General features: G+C 43.9%; 1 protein-coding gene across 1 annotated transcript in view; it reads right to left on the bottom strand.

Moving 5' to 3' along the window:
• Positions 1-21,257, bottom strand: part of LOC115102996 (solute carrier family 22 member 23-like) — a 66,430-nt gene that overhangs the window by 37,558 nt on the left and 7,615 nt on the right. The window contains exons 2-3 of the mRNA XM_029623518.2: positions 10,303-10,406; positions 9,948-10,102 (exon numbers count right to left, since the gene is read on the bottom strand). Coding sequence (XP_029479378.2) covers positions 9,948-10,102; positions 10,303-10,406 — 259 coding nt within the window. The remainder of the gene's footprint in view (positions 1-9,947; positions 10,103-10,302; positions 10,407-21,257) is intronic.

The raw sequence follows: 21,257 nt of genomic DNA, 5'->3' as shown, positions 1-21,257 counted from the left end.
AATGACTGCCGCTTAATCAGCTGCTTGATATATTACACCTGTCAGGTGGATGGCTTACCTTAGCAAAGGAGAAATGCTCAGTAACAGGGATGTAAACAACTTTGTGCACAACATTTGAGAGAAATAAGCTTTTTGTGCGTATGGAACATTGGACGGTACTGGGCAAATGTTACGTATCCAAAGGGTGCCCGTCCATCCTTTGGATACATCATGAAAGTTTGAGTCATGTCTCTGTACATTGAATAAAATTGAGTCAGCAATATGGGCCTACTACAGTATCAAGCTATGGGATAGAAAGTCCCCATCCATCCATTTCACTTCTGATAGGGAGGGATATAGCCCCAGGGGAGAGGAAGGGGTCTAGGGGTGAGAGATAAGAATAAAGGGACGAAAGTTTGCAGAGGAGCCGGTGGGAATGTACACCCAGCACAAAAGTGAACTTTACCCTGCTCAGAGGAAGCACCGAGTCTCCACCATAACTCATCTAGAGCAGAGAGAGGGGAGGAAGGGAGGGGGGGAGACGTGAAGAGAAGGACGGAGGGGGTTCCGTGGTAGCCCTCCCAGTGAATCTCTCAGCCAGTCACAGATTTCCTCCTCTCTTCTGGCTGAGAAAAAAACACAATTTATCCTGCCTAGACATCCTTATCCGTCTCTGAGAAATAGGGCTGATCTCAGCGCTCATTAATGTCTAGTGGGCCAGAGCTATACATCACTAACTGGTCCATGTTCCATTAAGCCTTTATTCAGCCTTTATTCCTTTGTGCCTCCATCATTCAGCACAAACAGATCCTAGTTTAGTCAGATGGTTAAACCTGTGTCCTCCGTGGCCCCTTCATTCTGCTTCAACTGATCCTAGTGCAACCCTAACTCATCCTAGTATAGTCAACTAGCTAAGTCGGGGTCCTCCATCCTTGCCTCCATCGTTCAGCTTTAACTCATCCGGTTACATCGTTGGGGGAATGGGGAATAGTCTGGATAATCCGTCTGTAAATGCTCTACAGATGGTCACACCAACATACTATCTGTTGATAAGCAACTGCTTGCTAAGAGCCAGACAATCAATTAATGAAAAATATAAAATGACATGGAAGCTACAGTATAAGGATCCCAGACTCGTACATTCTGCACCATGGGAGCGTCCTACATTCACATATGGTCACCGACATGAACTCAGTCTCAGCATGACCACAGACACGTTCACTCACTCAAACCCACCCCCCTCCATGTCTGTCTGCACATCAGTCTCTTCTCTCCCTCTGTACTGGGAGATTAAAGCTTGTGGATACAGACGGACGGGCACACACACACTAATTACCGACAGTCAATCTGTCTGAGCAGCAGAATCCAGCCATACATACTGCAGCAGGAAGGGGAACAGAGCCCAAATCCTGCCTGAATAAACCAGCTTTACTATCCCATCACCAGAGGGGAAACAGACCAGGATAGAGCATGCCAAGCAGGGGATATACACTGTCATCCAGCTACTTTTTAGAGTAGATAAGTGTTTTCCTGTGCATCTTCTCAGTGCAATGCTAAATGTACAGCAATGTGGATGTACAGCAGATTCTTAACTGTACATTAGAGCTAGGAGTAGGACTGTGTATGTAATTAAGTTGAAGTGAGTGCAGGCTCTAGTGTCTAAGTTGTAACTACACAGAATAATCGATACAGTCCAATAAGTGTTGAGAAGCATAAAGACTACAATACGTCAGACTGGAATGAATGGACTGATCAGATAGTCAATAGTACATTTCATTTAAATGTCACTACTTCACAGTGATCAAGACACAACCCTGCTCCTTTAGCACAAACAGAGCAAGACCGTGATGAAGTCACCTCCTGATAAAAAGGTCACAAGACTAGATTTCCCGGTGAGAAGATCACATGACCTTCATCTGGAGGTTTGGAATTCTGAATAGATGAACAAATATGGTCACGTAGAGGACGCAGTGATTCAAAGTAACTGACTTAACTCATTCCATCTTTATAAACAGGAGTATAGACGAGTTAAAGTCAATCATATAAATCACAATTATTTTGAAGTTATTTCTTAATGAGTGTAAAAGTTGACTAAACTTAACCCTTTGTGAAATACAACCCAAGTGTTCAATAATAAGGAGGTGTTAGGCATTTGGCAACAACATGTAGTCAAATCTGGATAATTCTACACACACAAACTTGTGATTCCTACTAGTACACAGGGCTGGGGCACTCCTAGTTAGCTATTTGGTGACATCATCAGCTCTACCAGCTCATCTCTCAGCAAGATGCCAGAGTCCTGAGACAACACGAGTATGTCGTGAGCGAGGCAGACGGGGGCAAGCCTGGGGAACACACTGCAGCCAGAGAGTGATATCATCAAGTATCGTCTGCTTAGACACTGTTCAACATCCCAGGATCACATGTGCTCTGGAATGATACAGTATGAAGCAACAAGCTGAGGCCTATGTTCAGGCTTGATATGATTTCTATGTGCTGTAGATATACAAAATACTGTGATCTCCCTAACACACGGTATACTATTGTGATTAGCCAAATGAATAAGAGTATGGTCGTCAACATTTACAATTCATTATGTTAAAATAATACATTGGCAATATAGGAAACTAAATTTATCCAATGACCTAGCTAAAATGATAAAAATGAAGACTAGTTAAATAGTTGAATTCAAAATCGCATCACAGGCTGGGAGAGAAGAAAAGTGACCTACATAGCTGGGGCAAGACATGCGCTAACAATAACACAGAGAAAGAAACAAATCTAGCTAGCCAAGTCTACCCACTGCGCCTGAGCACAATAACCCTAGCAAAAATGCTAATATACCATATTTCTACTGACGGTACAGCGCAAAAATGCTAACATACTGTAGGCCTTGTCAGTGATGGAACTCCATATCCACCCTAAAAATAGGGTGGATATGGATGTGCTAGTCTTAATATGGCCCACTGCTTTGGAGTGCACACATCCTGGGCGTTGCAGGTAAATGCACACATTAGCACAGCAAACATTCACACTTGTGCCAGCATAAACAAATCAAAGAGCTTGATAACATCAAATCCTCACCAAAAGTGTAATAATGAGTCATCACATCGATAGTGAGCTATATTCCGATCCCTTGCTCCATTTGCCCCACCCTCAGTCTCTCTCTAGCGCGCTGCCTTTCTGTTTCTCCCATTGCTCTCCCTCTCCCTTGTCTGGATGGTGATAGGGGTTGTGTCAGGAGCCTCACATCAGCCCTGTCCGAATCTGACAGGCCAGTGCAGCGAACAAAGGCATTTACACAAACCTCTCCCCTACCGGGGCTTACCGCCCGCCGTAGAGCTCACTGAATGGCTGGCTGGCAAGCACTGGGGATATCATTAAGGGAGGGGGAAACAGAGAGGAGGTTGGTTATATTCTCTTACTAACCATACCCTCAGTGTTTCCCCATGCAGGTACAGTAAGGCCCCTAAGCAGCAGCCAGTGCCCAAACATACCATGTCCAATACTTTCAGGCGGGGAATGACAGATGGAAGCTAGATGGAAGGGAGCACTTTTCCTACGTAATTAAAGGGGAATTACTGTCACACACTCCAGAGCCTTTTGAGTCACCAGGGGAAATCCCAAGTCACACAGAGAGTATGTCAATCAGCTCCATATAGTGCAGCACTGCGTCGTGTCTGCGTCGTGTCTCTAGGTAAGATGAAACCACACAAATTTTTTTTTTAAAGACAGTAGCTTCCATGGTGGTTTCCATGGGGAAATACCGTTGTTGACAGTGAACCCTGCAAAGTTTTACCTGGATTACAGTCCCTCTGTCTAGATTGACGTTTGTGTACGATTAACAAAGCAAAAATCAGACCAACAAGATTATGACTACGCACTCACAGCCACACTTTAGGAGAAGGAAGAAGAAAGGATTCCATTGACGTGGGAAATCTTGGGAGTGCAAGGCAAGGTGACACAACCACGATGAAATACCTTTGGTGTATGGTCACTCCCTTGGTCCAATCATGTACCGTTGACCTAGCACATTTCATTGACGGTAACGCTAGCGCATTAGAGTCTATTCACTTACATTTCTGCCATATACACCGATGCGCCAACACTGCCCCGAAGCTCTGTCCAAACGTTAATAGGCTATGCCTCGCTTGCGATACAGTTTTGTAAGCGTTTTGGAACTTGACAATTCTTTCTTGCTGATGTTATGGTTAAGATTAAAAGGATAAATTACCACACATCTTTATAGGGTTAGGGTTCCCACGCGGCCATATTTCCATGTTAGAACGATTGTTTACGGAAGACAGAGGTGACCACCTGTTCTAATTAGCCATCTAGCATCTCCGAATACCCGTGTGAAACAAAAGAAGGATCCCAGAAAAAAAAGATGTAATGCTGTCGGCTGCAACTGTGTTAAACAGGTTAAAACCAGTGTACACTGTGTGTGGAAAACATTAAGGACACCTGCTCTTTCCATGACATGGACTGACAAGGTGGTGAACCCAGATGAAAGCTATGATCCTTTATTGAGGTCACTTGTTAAGTACTTGAAATTAAATTATGGGCAGAAAGAAAATTCAACTCCATCTTTCATCAAATCAGATGGCCTTATTCATCACAAATCCATTTGATGTTGCCAATTATTTTGTATGATTATTTCATTTGCAAAGTGGACAAACTTAGGCGGGAAATGTCAACAAATGAACAGTGAGCAATTGTATTCATGCATACAAAAAATCTAATAATGAAAGAAAAGCAGTGAAATTTTTAATTTTGTAAAGTTAGTGTGGGAGAGGTGGAAAAATCATCAATCAAAAATGACAAACTTCCTGGCATTGACAACTTAGATGGAAAGCAACTGAGGATGGTTGCTGTCTCGATAGCCACTCCTATCTGTCATATGTTTTTTATCTGAGCCTAGAGGAAAGTCGTTGTCCTCAGGCTTGGAGACAAGCCAAAGTAATTCCGCTACCCAATAGCGGTAAAGCGGCCTTTATTGGTTCTAACAGCAGACCTATAAGCTTGCTGCCAGCTCTTAGCAAACTGTTGGAAAAAAATTGTGTTTGACCAAATACAATGCTATTTATCTGTAAACAAATTAACAACAGGCTTTCAGCATGCTTATGGAGAAGGGCACTCAACGTGTACTGCACTGACACAAATGACTGATCGGTTGAAATAAATTGATAAATAAGACTGTGGGAGCTGTACTGTTAGATGTCTGTGCAGCCTTTGATATTATTGACCATAACCGGTGGTTGAAAAGAACTTGTGTTATGGCTTTTCAACCTCAGCTCTGAATCCACGATATGGCAATCTAATAGAACTCAAAGGGTTCTCTTTAATGGAAGCTTCTCTCATGTCAAACATGTAACGTGTGGTGTACCGCTCTCTAGGCCAATGACCTGCCACTGGCATTGAACAAAGCATGTGTGTCTATGTATGCTGGTGATTCAACCATATACACATCAGTAACCACAAGCACAGCTAATGAAGTCCCTGAAACTCTTAACAAAGAGTTAACAGTCTGTTCTGGAATGTTTGGCCAGTAATAAACCGGTCCTGGACATCTCTAAAACTAAGAGCATTGCATTTGGTACAAATCATTCCTTAAGTTCTAGACCTCAGCTGAATATGGTAATTAATGGTGTGGCTGTAGAACAAGTTGAGGAGACTAAATTACTTGGCGTTACTTTAGATTGTAAACTGTCATGATCAAAACATATAGATTCAATGGTTGTAAAGATAGGGAAAGGTCTGACCGTAATAAAGAGATGCTCTGCTTTTTTGACACCACACTCCAAAAAGCAAGTTCTGCAGGTTCTAGTTTTGTCTAATCTTGATTATTGTCCAGCCTTGTGCTCCAGTGCTGCAAGGAAAGACAACTTAGATGGCTGCAGCTGGCCCAGAACAGAGCGACACATTTTGCTCTTAATTGTAATCAGAGGGCTGATATAAATATTATGCATGCCAGTCTCTATTGGCTAAGAGTTTATGAAAGACTGACTGCATCACTTCATTTTATAAGAAACATTGTGTTGAAAATCCCAAATTGTTTGCATAGTCAATTTACGCACAGTTCTGACACACACTTATCCCATGAGACATGCCACCAGGGGTCTTTTCACAATCCCCAAATCCTGAACAAATTCAAGAAAGTGTACAGTAGTATATTGCTCAAATAAACAGCAACCCTGGCTTCAAAAAACAGATAAAGCAACACCTTGCGGCACAACGCCTCTCCCATATTTGACCTAGATAGTTAGTGTGTATGCATTGATATGTAGGTGTGCATTCACATTTTTTTTTATATAGTTCTGTCTTTGAGCTGTTCTTGTCTATTGATGTTCTGTATTATGTTTCATGTTTTGTGTTGAACCCCAGGAAGAGTAGTTGCTGCTTTTGCAAAAGCAGCTAATGGGGATCCTAATAAAATACCTCCCAAAAATACACAGAAAAAAATATGAAGGGGAGGATACAGTTTAAAGAAGGATTTTTAAGCCTGGAGAAAATTGAGACGTGGATTGTGTATGTGTGCCATTCAGAGGATGAATGGGCAAGACAAGATAAGTGCCTTTGAATGGGGTCTGGTAGCAGGTTCCAGGCGCAACGGATTGGGTCAAGAACTGCAATGCTGCTGCGTTTTTCATGCTCAACAGTTTCCTGTGTGTATCAAGAATGGTCCACCACCCAAAGGACAGCCAGCCAATGTGACAACTGTGGGAAGCATTGGAGTCAACATGAGCCAGCATGCCTGTGGAAAAGTTTACACCTTGAAGAGTCCATGCCCAGACAAATTGAGGCTTTTCTGGTGTGGGGACGACTACATATTAGAAAGGTGTCCTTAATGTTTTGTACACTCAGTGAATTTTGCAAATTTGAAATGATATTGATGTGATATGAAAGTAGAGGGATTTATGTTTCTACAACCGTATGGCAATTGAGAATCCATTCACGTTTAGATTGAGAATGACAGTTTTGGTTGCCAGCCAGTTACCTCTGAACAGAACATATGAAGTCCTTGGACATTTTAAAGGAGTAGCCTCGCCTACACTCCTTAACAGTACATCTTGAACTATCCATGAGCCAAATACTACATGGTTCTTCCCAGGTTTTCCCCCACCACACGTCTCAGCTGTGTTGATATGAGAGTCTAGATACCTGGCATACACAATTCTTCAATTTGCCCTGAAAAATGTAGATGTTTTGTGAATATAACTTTTTTGGAAAGTCTAAATATGCCTATCCTGTACATAACAGTATTATGAATTTAGTGATATAGGGTTTGGATAACAACAGTGCCAATATCTGAAGAGAACCCGCATAAGTAGAGTTGTGGCAATACAGAGGGGAGACGCAGAATGTGGCGTATTCTGCCTCCACATTAACAACAACAATATAGGCAACGGTATAGCTCAACTTAAATGACTTGACTAGCTGGTAAAAAATAAAGAAAACTCCACCCATTCCATAGAGTAATTATTCCAAACTGTATTGGTTGTCATTTGCACAACTTGAATGGCGAGTTCAGACATAATCTAGACAAATCTGTTAAGCAAATATAGCACAGCCAAACCATGGGTATGCTACAAATCAATTATACCAATCACTCTAAATGTGTGATGACCGTGTGATAGTTTTAACAAGTAGACAGCCAATGTAGTCCCGACATAATGAATCCTCTCAGCACATAACCTTTGTGGAAAATCCCCATATCCTTGCTCTGCCTCTCTGCTGTGTGTTCCTCAACAACACTGTTGGAGAATGAAAGGCAGTCGGTTTGAACTCCAGGTTCGTACATAGTCTTTTACCACCGTTGCCGGAGTGATTCAGTGGCACTCCTTAGAGCGTACGTACACTCTACAGTATTTACTCAGCAATCACTGGGATGGCAGTTGATAATGAGTGGAAAAACAGGATAGAGAAAGACAGGGCGGAGAGGTGGAGACTGGAGAGAGAGAGCGAGAGAAAAAGAGGGTGGAGGGGGACAAAAGAGTTGGCGAGACAGACAAGAGGGTGGGCCTTAATTTAATTGTGTCCATACATACACAGTATCTAGTCAGCATACAGTGAGATGACTTTGCGAAAGCTATGTAAACAAGCAACCATTGAATGCAATTATCAAACACAAAACAACCTGACAGAAGGTCCCAGCCGTCTATTTTGGGAACATTGAGAGGCTTTTCAAGGTAGACGGTGTGGAGTAAATTAGAATGACAAGGGGCCCCCTGGCTCTGCCCCCCTTCCGTTCCGCCCCCTGCACATCAACCACAAGACTAGTTATCAGGACGTTATCATCTCCTCCTCCACCCCACCCCACCCTCTCCTCGCTAGCTGGGTAAATGCATTTCAGCGGGAATGAGCGCCAGGACCGACTGGAACAGCTTTCTAGGGCAGATTATCACTCATCAAACCTTTACTGTGGAGAGAAAAGGTCACAAGGATTCATCTCTCTGACTGTTATGGAGTGTACAGTACACACAGTCCCAGTGAAGCACTGCAGTGGGCAAGGCCAGAGAGTACAGCGGAGCGGACAGGTTATCACCTTGCCACCTCCTCTGTTTCCATCTCAGTATCTGTCACTCAGTCTATTGGTTAACAGTAATGAGAGTACAAACCAAGGAAGTGAGCTTGATTTAGAAAAACTGCACTCATTTCAAAGCTGTTCTGCACTTGTTGGGAGTGCTTCGGAGGGACTTCCAAAAAGTGGAAAGTCAGCAATTCTCTGTCAGTTGATACCTCCTCAGAAGGAGGTCACGCCCTTTAAAATAGAAGCTGTATGCTATCCGAGGATACATTTACACTGAAAGGCACTTTGATCAAGGGTATTTGGCTCCACAGGAACACAGGCAAAGTCAAGCTGGGATGACCTTAAATTAAAAAAAAAAAAACATTTAGATAACTTTCCACTCAGTCTACCAGTAATGTGATGTCGTCTTTCCTAGAACTATAACCCAGACCAAAACAAACCTAGTGTAACTGACCCCATCAAAAGGGTGAGCCTGACACAGCTCTGACAGTGTTCCGTGTAATAGACCAGACAGGCTGCAGGTACCTTATTGCTGCTTTGCCTCCCTCTGTGTTTAGTACATATTCAACAGCCTCTGACCCTCTGCTGACCCTCCACAAACATGACCCACATTGGAAAGGCTAGGGCTGCGTCTGAAGTGGTACTCTGTTCCCTATATAGTGTGCTACTACTGACACAGAGCCCTGGTTCAAAGTAGGGTACTATATAGAGAATAGGGTGCCATTTTAGACACAACTTAGGTTTCCACACAGGTACATATACTTGCAGTCATCGCTATCAACGCAGAGGCCTGGTGGAAATGGGGATGAGTGACAACACAGATCGATAGCTAGGAAACCTATGAAAGCTGCTGCAACAGCATCTACATAACCCACATAGGATAGGCAGCGTCTCGCTCTGTGGGGCGAAAGGTTTCCACAGCTCCTTCTGAAACGCTTGCAGTCCTCTCCAGTGATACAGGGGCCTAACAGTCCTAACAGTTTACAGGCAACTAGAACGAACAGCAGCTGTTGGAAAGAACACACCCCTCACACCATATTTACACCTCGTCACTAGGGTTTTCTCTAATCTGGGTCCCAAATGGCACTCTATTCCCTACTGTACATAGTACACCACTTTTAACAAGAGCCCTAGAGAATAGGGTGCCATTTGGGATGTAGCCCCTAGTCAGGTAATATGGCCCTACTCATAGTCATAACACCATCTGTTGATATATAGAATCCCAACGCCAACTCAAGACATGGGGGTCTGTTTAATATAACACACTCCACAAAGACCAGGCTATGGAAACCAACAACTGCCCACACTGCAGCACATCCATTACCACAACACTAATTGAAATTCTCACAAAACAGATAAATCAATTGACTGTACAGCATAGCAAAGGCATGGAGAAAAGCACGGTGTACTAGGCCTGCAGGACTTACTGAAGACTTACTGAGGATGTAGAGGGAGAGGATGATGCCTGCCAGGCAGAAGCCCTCGAAGAAGCGCAAGGTGCTGAACATGGGAACGTTTACCGAGAAGGCCACGGTCAGACCGAACACCAGCATGAACAGGACCGAGATGATCAGGACCGGGTGGCGACCAAACCTGAGGATGGAGGGAGGGGAGAGAGACAAGGGGGGGAGATGTCCCATATTTAAAACAATACAAGCTGAAGACTTCGAGTCAGCCCCTTAAGGTATTTTATAGTTTCGGTGCATCAGCAAGAAACACACTGAACACTCCTGAACTGAATGTCTATTCAAATATATTAACTTTATTATGTAGTAGTTAGAAATAAAACTCACCAGTCTGCCAGGACCCCAAAGACCAGGTATCCGAATATGGAGCCCACAAGCAGAGAGAACTTAGCGATGTGGACCTTCCATGCCGAGTCACACACCAGACTCCACTGTAAAGGAAGATTAAAGAACATGTGAAGGTTAGGCTACTATTGGCCATCCAATGTAAACAACAGATGGGTCCGGATAAAGCAGAAACGACACATCTGAAACACACACACAGAGAGGGCAGCCATAATACGGCGTAGGGAGAAAGAACACGTTAACATCAACCATTTCATATTCAGACTGGAATTAATTATCTCAGCCAAGGTGGAAAAAAAGCACCACCTGATGGTTGGTGAACTCAGAAAAGTGCTGGTTTAAACTACAGACAAATCACCTCGGGTCCCCGGTCACAGGGAAAATGACCCAGCAGGAGACTCAAGTCACTCATTTATTGCCACAAACACAGCATTGAATTGTTAGTACTATTGTTGATAATGGTGGAAGCTATTTATTTTATTTTTTTCTTTGATGCACTAGCACTCCACCCATGTTAGGAGAAGTGTCCAGAGTTTGCAGTACAGTATGCAATCTTCTGCTAAAGTGTACTCCACTTGAATGAAGGTATCCACATCTCTCTTGGAAGAACTAAGACCTGTTAGGGTGGAACTATGTTTTTGTAATTATCCCTGCCTAACCCGCCCATTGGCCTGGGATCAGGTGGGCTGGTTCAACAGTTGGGAGAAATGTCCTAGCATGTTCTTAGAGCAGCCCATACTCCCTCCAGCAGGCCTTACAACACAAAATAAACAATCCCTGACTATTTATTTAACTAGGCAAGTCAGTTAAGAACAAATTCTTATTTACAATGACTGTCTACCAGAAGGCAAAAGGGACAAAAGAAGATTGTGGACTACAGGAAATAGAGGGCCGAACACACAGACAGGACTGTAGTGGAGTGGGTTTGAGAGCTTCAAGTTCCTTGGTGTCCACATCACCAACAAACGTCAAAATGGTCCAAACACACCAAGACAGTCGTGAAGAGGGCATGACAATGCTAACGACTTTTCAGAGTGCGTACGTCCCAGAACATCACTGGGGCCAAGTTTCCTACCATCCAGGACCTCTATACTAGATGGTGTAAGAGGAAGCCCCCCCCCAAAAAAAATTGTCAAAGACTCCAGTCACCCAAGTCATAAGCTTTGCTCAAATATTCATACTTACAGCACTATCTGTGACGTGATTGAGTATATAGTATGTTTATTGGTCATAGTATGGATATAGTTAGTATGACAAGTTTAAGAAGAAATAAGAGGCACACACACAAAGGACACTAATTCTGTAGTTTAGAACCATAATTCAATTCTTCATGAAATGGACATGGTTCACATTGTTTCCAGATTAAGAAAATGGCGGAAAATATGCAGTCGAAGTACAATGAGAGCGGATACAAATTCATTGCTTTAACTAATTATGACAAATGTTATGAAAATGTTGAGCAATGTAATAAACGAATGACTTTTCAAATAAGTTACCTTATATGTTATATTGGCTGACAATTTGTTAGCTACACTGTCCTTACGAACCACAGCGTCTCAGTATAGCAGTATGTACTGGTATGTTGTAGCTAGCTACCTAAATGTTAGTTGGCTACTTAAACATCATACTTGCCAGTATATTAACTATAGGCTCACTACCTACCCAACGTTTATTGATTTGATTATTCCCATCATTCTTAGCTTAGCTAAATGGTATAGTTGTTCTGCTTTCTCATTTGACAATCGGGTGCTTTCATAAATTCGCTCTGACTATTTACTCTGAATTCGGGGGCACTCGCGTTTGAGTGTCCACAGTGCAGAATAAATCATTTACAAGCGCTCAACACCCTTTGAATATGGCCAGTGTCAGTAAACGTCAGCAAAAAAAGCGTAATTAAACAGTTACAGTCACCAACGCTCTGGATAACATGAAAACTGCCTAACCAACTCTGCCACCAGAGACACTGAGTTCTGAGCCCAGGCTCAGTCACAGCTGTTGGTTAAGGGATTATAAGTAAGCATTTCACAGTTAGATCTACACCAGTTGTATTCGGCTCATGTGACAAATACAATTTGATTGTCTCTAGAAGCGCTGCGCCGCCCTGTGTGATCAGGGTGATTGCAGGCTGGTGTCCATTGCCTGGATAGCTGCCCTGTGAGCACAGCAGGGGGTGCTGCATTTGCTGTGGGGAATCTCGGCTGGTGGATGCAGCAGATCCGTGGGTCCCTGGACCAACAAGTTCAGCTTTGTCTTAACAGCTACATGACTGCCTGCAAAACATGATCGAACAAGCTGGACTGGGGTGATGAGGTGCGAGTAATCAGCACTGATAAGAAGCAGAGGTGTCACTTGGTTCAGCTCCTGAAGTGGCAGTCGCCTGAGGTGGTGGTGTTGCCTGATCCATCTGAACAACCGCTGGCTATGAAGAGGTGTCGGGATATTTGGACCTATACTTCTACGTGTGCACTTAATGGAGTACAACGAGGTGCTATCCACCACAGATAGTCTCCTGAAGTTACACAGAGCCTCACGGTGAGCTTGGCTGCACCGTCGACAGTGGCTCTTGTCCTTCAGCCACTCGAGGCTCTGCTCGACAGTCATTGAGTTGAATCTCTAACACCTGATGAGGTGGTTGTCCTTGCTTTTGCACAGGGGCAATACACGTTGGCCTCTGCTGTGGGCTGTGTAAGTGGTAGTTCCTGTGCCTTTGAAGCCCCATAGTATAGCAGCACCGGGGTGTTTCTGCTCAAAGGCTGCAGGCTTGTCCCATTGTTTAATGGCACTGGCTGCTCTGGCACTCTGCTTCCATCTTCAGCCATTGTGCTGGGTACAAGTGCTTGCAGGCAGGAATGCATGCATGCATGTGACTGACGTTGGCCCTGTATTCAGAGCTTCCCCAGAAGACAACTTTGGAGCCACAGGACTCGATTACCCCTGGGCCAAAGTGAACAGGGCATGCTCACTAAGGTCTTGATGAGAAAATAAAACTGACAGTAGCCTTGTGTCCCCTGGCCGGATGTCTTGCAACTTCATGGTGACAGATCTCCAGGGCAAGGTAATGTAGCTGGCCCCATTGCTGCTCAAGGTCTGCCATGGCAGCGGTGTATGGCACTGGGTCATGGAGTGAGATGGCCATGAGACGGGGATCAGGCAGCTTGAGGTGGTCGAGAAAGTGGTGAAACTTGACCAATGCGTCCTCATCGGGGAGCAACAGGTTTGAGGGCCATCTTGAAGAGAGCAAACTCCTGTCATCTTTGTTGAAATCAGGGAGCGACAGTGTCTCTAGGTGCAAGAAGGCGCCGATCCGTGGCAGGTACTGTGGCAACCTTGGCCGAGGCTGGTCAGGTGGGTAACACTGGATGCGGAGGTGGGTACGTGTAGGCGGTAGTACCTAGATACAGCTACTGGCTCGGGGCTTGTCCTGGTCATCTCTGCTGGTGCAGCTGCTGGCTCAGGGGCTGTACTAGCTGCTGAGGTGGGTACGTGGAAGCCACAGCGGCTGCATCCGTGTGGTAAGAGTAAGCTTCTCCATCTCCAGCGTCTCCAGGAGACCTTGGACGCCTGAGGCCTGTGACTAAGGATTGGGCCGGTCGAAAGCTTCAATGAGCACGTCAAAAGATCTCTCCGGGTAGGTGAGCCTCCTGAGCAGGCCGCTGTCATTCCCGCCATCCTCTTCTCGCCGGTGTGTGCTTGCATAACATTTACATTTACATTTAAGTCATTTAGCAGACGCTCTTATCCAGAGCATAACTCTGGTCAGGACCGCCCTGATCCAAGACCAAGAGTTGGCTGGGGAGCTGAGAGGACGGTGACTAGCCCCTACTGGTCATTTCTCCAGGTTAATTGTCTCTAATCCGGCTCGAATCAGGATGCCGGTGAGCAGACACGCGAAGGCAGACCCGTGAGTCCCTAGACCAACCAGCCCAACTTTGTAGTCTTAACAGCTACAGGACTGCCTGCAATACATGATCGAACAAGCTGGACTGGGGTATTGAGGTGCGAGTAATCAGCACTGATGAGAAGCATCAGATGAGAAGCAGAGCTCCTGGAGTGGCAGTCACCTGAAGTGGTGGTGTTGCCTTTGAGCCTCAGCAAGGCAGTCAGGGTTAATCGGCTCTAATCCGTCTCGAATGACCATGGAAAAAAAAAAGAAGTGTGCCACCTGTTGGTCGGTGAACTCAGAAAGGTGCAGGTTTAAACTAGAGACAATCGCCCCGGGTCCCCGATCACAGGGACAATGATGCAGCAGGAGACACTCAAGTCACTCATTTATTGCCACAAACACACACACAGACAGCATTGAATTGTTAGTACTAGTGTTGATAATGGTGGAAGTAGAGGAAGTAAAAGTATAATTGTAATTTTTTCGCATTGACACACTAGCACCCCACCATGTTAGGAGAAGTGTCCAGAGTTTGCAGTCAAGTATGCACTCTTCAGTTATGGTGTAAGAGCAGTGGGCAGCCCATTCCCCCCCCTCTAGCAGGCATTGCACCTCAAAAGAATAAACAAGCCCCGACTATTACTAGAAGGAGGATTTTCTGCACAGAGTGTGTTACTCAATACATACAATAACTAAAATGAAGCACATACATTATTTGTCAGACAGTATGGGGACCAAACGCATTAGCTACCTTGCTATAGGGCTTTGAAACGGGCAACAAAACCCCTGTTCCCAATCCAGTTTCCCCTAACCAAACTCCCACTTTGCCAACACTGCCTTTACCAGAGAGACTCAGCAAAACACAGAAACATTGTTTTACAGCCTCCATTAAAAATGGTTCAGCCATGTAAATGTACTATAGCCTATAATGCAGCGTTTCCTCTTCCAGCGCCTAGATCTCCCTCTGTGCGTAGGCTATAATTACATATACACTCTGTCTGTGTACTCTCCCTCCGGCTGTGTACTGTAGTCCACTACCCCAGCAACAGTGGGATTCCCAGAATGCAAAGCATACTCTGCCACTCTAGATGATTTGCATTTGATTTATTTATAGATATAGTAGTTGCATACATATATGAACAGAACAAATCAACTTTGAACAAATCTCACACAACATTAATTAAGTAGATAGATTTATTAGACAATGTACAACTAATCGTATACGGGGTCACAGTTCCTGTACAAGTGCTGTATGTGCACAGTACATAAAGTAGATGAATAAACTCACTTTTGAGAAAACTGATGATAATTTCACCCCAAATCTGTGACTTATCCACTCCACTATCACCCAACAATTTGAGTCCAATGCAGCTGTGACTGAACTGAGAAGCAGTCTATTGGGGATGGTTACTAGGTTCCTGGTACTCTGGTCTGGAGCCCCCTCTGTGCATACAAATATGAGGAAGGAATATAACAATGGATATGAAGTGGGGACTGGGTTTGCACTTCTCCTTTGAAACTCAATGTCTTTAGGCGATCAGGGTTTATAACCTCTTATAACCTGTTGTGTTCAGAGTGGAAACTTCTGGAGGATTACTCATTGCCACCATGTAGTGATCATGAGACACATGTATGCCATGTCATTCATACCTTCAGTATCGATGTCACTATGGATCAAGACCAAGACGGGAGGCAAACAAGTTACTCAATGTTGCGCAATACCACATTAAAAAAAAAAGCCAAGGAAGTCTGCTCTGTCTTGGTCTGTGTCAAACTAGCGTGTTGAAAGTGTGGCGTGTGTGTTTGCGCTTCAGCGCTGGGACTGTGAAGAAGACCATGGGATATGGAGAACTCATGACTGTGCAGAATAGGGGACCAACCAGACCACGCGGTCGAGGTGACTGACTAAGCATGACCGATTCATGCGGTTCAAAGCAGTTGACGACTGCAAGGTTGAAAGTAACCTTAACCATTAAATCAGCAAAGAAAGAGATGACCGGGCAAGAAGCTTGACCACATCTTAGTTAGAGGAACAGTATGTCTTAAAGCGAATCTTAAAATGTTAACCATGATAAAAAGCCTAACCATGCTTCCTTTCGTGCACTCATTCACTCACACACTATTGTAAGGGTCATTGCAGAGAGCTGAATTGAAGGCTCTGTGTTAGAAGGCAATGCCTTACTAATCCATTAGTTTGACAGGCAAGTGGAAGGACAAAAGTCCTATTTGTGCTCTGGGTCTGTGTGTGGCAGCAGGCCCTGAACACTGGCCCCGAGTGACAGCCCCAGTTCTGGGACGAGACAGAGGGGGACAGGAGCCTCCCTGTATAAACCCCGCTGCTGTGTCTGTCGTTTAACCCCAGCGGTCACCCTGCATCAGTGATTCTGATTCGTTTAACCCCAGCGGTCACCCTGCATCAGTGATTCTGATTCGTTTAACCCCAATGGTCACTCTGCATCAGTGATTCGGACTGGCCCTGACAAGGACGCTATGCACCAACTACAGCTACATGTACAGTACATGTCTAACTAAAGAGCGGAAGGGAGTAGAAAGAGGTAGGTGGGGGAGGTAATCAAATGCTTGAAAGTGAATGAGGATTGGAAAGAGAAAGAATGAGAATGAGAATAAGGAACTATATTAAGGGAAAAAGAGCGAGAAATTATATGCCTGACAGGGACTGAAGAGAGGGAGAGTGGAGTAGAGAGACTGATGCATAGTTACCACCTAGCAACAGACTCACCTTGGTTATCAGTTCTTTCCTAATTAACAGTATATGTTTAGAAGGATTCTTTCATCTCTGGGATCAGGGAATATAGGAGAGTAGGTGGAGGTGTGAGTGACAGAGACGTCAAAGACCTTCCATTACCGATACATCTGTCATAGAAAGAGTATCCAAAAATATAAACCCACAACTGTACCATCAGTGAGATCATTTTGATAATTAATATGCAACTCATTGAGAAATCCCCTAGGTTAGAAATGCCATATTCTAGAGCTATTATGTGAAGATTTTGAGATAATATCCCAGATAAATATCATACCAGAATCAATTCTCAAGTTACAAAGGTTAAACAAATGACAGAAATGTTCAACGGGACTGTCTGGGACATACAATTTACATGCTGAGCAGACAATGGTGACATCCATTCAAAAACCAACTCAGGTCAAGTCTCTACTGTTAACATTCATGGAAATAAACGGGGCACATTTTCTCTCGGGGGCACAAATAAATTAACAGTCTGAAGAAAAGTACCATTATTCCTCTACTGAAATGAATGGTTTTAGCCTTGGAGAACAGTGACAGCAAAGGGACAACAGTCTTCTACCACACCACAATCTCCTTATGAAGGCCTGCTGTGTGTGTGTGTGTGTTTCCATGACAGAGCACACAGTGAAAAATGGTACCAGTGTCCGTCAGACCACTTTCTGAGAGAGAGAGAGAGACTTGATCAGATCAAACTAAAACAAAAAGACTTGTCTTCGAGTTCTGCAGGAAGCATGACGACACTCGAGACATTCTTACCATATCCTGAAAGTGTATACACAAGACATAGTCAAACACATCAAGGTTCACAAGACATTCTTCAGTTTGGGTGTGTGTACACTAAGGTAATAGCATACTGGGTATGAGTCACCATGTACTATGTAGAGAGAGACTAGACAACATTATTGGGCGGATAGTGGATGAAACGAGAGGCTTTTGTCCTTGTAGTGTGTCGGCATGCAGTGAACGATTACTGTACTGCCTGACTCTCATAGCTCCTTCTCTCTGTCTCTTACACAAAGTGCTCCAGTCTAATCAGCTATATTACCAGAACTGAAGAACCATATAAATCAATGTTTTTTTTAAATATACATCTTACTGTTTGTCATCCTGCAGAGAGAGGGCTTGAGAGAAAGGAGCTACTTCCCTCTGATGACATGACATCAATTAATCCTAAAACCACTGTGACCAGGGCCAAAGGCTGAGACGGGTCACATATTTAGTTGCATGTTTACTGCCTCTCTGCTCAAAAACACACCTCTTATCAGAATCTAACTCCTGCCAGCACATACAAACATACAACGCCTGTACAAAGCTTTATCTTTCAGTGCCACAGGCAGGCCTCTTTTCCTCCCACCTGACGTGTGTGTTTGCGTCTATCCAAAACAGATGTGTCGGTCTCCTGCTGTTCCACCCTGATCCTGGGTCTGTGGATAAGACAGGGCAGGCCAGTATATGGAAGATAGAGATTCTTAAAGGCTAAGGGTTCTTGTATTCACTCACATGGCATTGTGGGGGCCATTATCCAGTCCTGCTACTCTGTCACTACAGTGGAATTGGGTGCAAACCTTATCTCGCCGTACTTGTATGAAAGTAAGTGAGGTGTCATAACATACAGTTCATCTTTTTCTACAGGTAAAGAATAAAGACTTTTGTAAAAAACGAAAAAGATATCTGCTTGGACATATACACATAACGTGTATGAGAGAATAGGGGTGCAAGCTTGGGGAGCTGTATATTCTAACATTTCTTATTTAAATTTGAGGAATTACTGCATGCTGTTATACTACAGAAATATAAAAACGAAACAACTATTTCAAAGATTTTACTGAGTTACAGTTCATATAAGGAAATCAGTCAACTTAAATAAATTCATTAGGCCATAATCAATGGATTTCACATCTTGGAATACAGCTATGCCTCTGTTGGTCACAAATACCTTTTTTTAAATGTATTTTTTAAAGGTAGGGGCGTGGATCAGAAACCCAGTCAGTATCTGGTGTGATCACCAATTGCCTCAGATATTGGCGGGAAATGGAACAGGCTGACATACAGAGCATCACAAACATGCTCAATGGGCCTCAGGATCTCATCACAGTATCTCTGTGCATTCAAATTGCCACTGATCAAACAAAATTACGTTTGTCTGTGGCTAATGCCTATCCATACCATAACCCCACAGTCAACATGGGGCACTCTGTTTACATCAGCAAATCACTCGCCCACACGCCGCCAAACACGTGGTCTGCGGATGTGAGGCCGGTTGGACGTACTGCCAAATTCTCTAAAACGATGTTGGAGGTGGCTTATGCTAGAGAAATTACTATACAACAGTCCCACCTAGATACTTCTACAGCTACATTTTAAGAAGTGCTGTTCCCCCTTCTCTGCCTTCTCCAACCACTAACTCTGCAATTAATATGGACAACCACAACATTCCTTGACCACACTGGGGTTTTTAGTCAGTATAGTCTAGATCAGTGGCCACCAACATTTTCTAAGTCAAGATCACTTTCACAGTCAAAAAGCAAGCCGAGGTCTAACCCTCAGATTTGATTTTTTACATGACTTAAAAAACATGAACTTAATACAACAGTTCTGTAGAAATGTGGTTTGGGCAGTAGGCTTAATTCACGATCACAGTATATTGGCTATATGCCTGGCCTGCCAATAGTGTTATTCTCAGACCATATTATATTTAAATGCTCATGCTTTGATAACAAAATAAATCAGTTAGTGTAGCATTTGCAAGGAACTGCAGAGGATGAATTGAAATACCTAGCTTTTATTTTTATTTTACTGGACTGATGTTAACTGCTTCTGATGGTCATGGTGCTTTCAAGACAACTAGGAACTCTCCCCCACCCCCCAAAAAATGTGAAGTCAAATCATGAGGTCAGTGATCTTCATGTTAGAAAGACGGAGCTCTAGAAAGAGTTTGACTTGGAAGTTGGATCCAGTTTTTTTCCCCCAAGCGTTCCCAGTTGTCTTGAACCCTATTCGGTCGGATTTAATATTACAGGATGTGGGTAATGTGTGTTTTACTATTGCACATCAGTGATTTTAATGAACGATCCGCATGGGATAAGGCTTCTCCCCCCCAAATAAAAAAATATCACTGAGGGAGTTTGATAATATATTTGGTCTGTTCCCAGATGTACTTGTCACACACTACTTCCGCCTACCACAACAACACACGTGGAAACCGCAGCAGCAATTTAAAATATGGCACCCAAGTCGAAGAAAACCAGGCACTGGGCAAGAGAGGAGACATTATGCCTCAAATCTGTGTTGGGGGAGCTGCGCTTCCAGCGCCATTTCGAGGAAATGATTCACAACCATAAAAAGTTTGGGAATAAATATTTAAGCAGGTGTGTGAGGAATGTCCAGCCGTCAAGTAAACATTTGGCGACGCAGCGAAGTACTGTGAACAAATAAACTATCGACAGAGCATTAAGCACAACAACAACAATTTGCTCAAACCCCCAGTACTGCCCGTACTTTAAAGAAATTGATGCAGCTCTGAGTAAGAGCATATTTTTATTGCATATCTGTTAGGTAAGCTAGCTAGCTAGCTACTGAATGCATGGCTAGCTATCATTAGCTAGCTAGCTGGTTCGATATTAAAATACACTTGACGAGGTGATAATAAATAATAATAAAAACAGAGGGCTATCGATACACTTGGCTACTTATTTATTGCAGCTTTTATGTTTTGTAAGAGTGTTGAATGAAAACAGTGTATACAGTGCTGAATAAAAACTTAAAACATGAACTCATAAAAACAGCAGCTCTTTGCTGTATACTTTGACAGTCTCTCTCTGGTCATGATTTTAAAATGTATTAAATCTTACGTAGGCTAGTAGCCCATCACAAACTTTGCTGTGGCCACGGACGTGGAAGCTCTGTAGGAACCTGTGATTTGAGCTATCCAATTGACCAGTGCAGTAGACGCACAGATCTCCCGGGCCCTCCCGGTAGGCGGAGCGCATGTCTGGTGATCAACTTGGAATGTCTTGAAGATCGACCAGTCTATCGTGATTGACGGGTGGGCGACCACTGGTCTAGATAGAATGTGATGATAGGAGTAGAGCCATAAAACTGGCTGTGTGATGCTGCTGCCATCTAAATGTAAGGTAGAATATATGAGCGGTATGAGATTAAGCAGGGAGAGTGGGAGACCCTCTGTCTCGCTGTAATGACCCAGGCTCGTTTTATTTTATTCAGCTCAGTCCAATTAACCGAGTCCCCGAGGAGCCCAAGGTCTCAATTAGGATGGGCCTCCACATC

This window comes from Oncorhynchus nerka, linkage group LG20 (genome assembly GCF_034236695.1).
Source record: "Oncorhynchus nerka isolate Pitt River linkage group LG20, Oner_Uvic_2.0, whole genome shotgun sequence".
Classification (NCBI taxonomy): Eukaryota; Metazoa; Chordata; class Actinopteri; order Salmoniformes; family Salmonidae; genus Oncorhynchus; species Oncorhynchus nerka.
The sequence above is the reverse complement of the archived record's forward strand: the minus strand, read 5'-3'. Positions and strand labels throughout refer to the sequence as shown.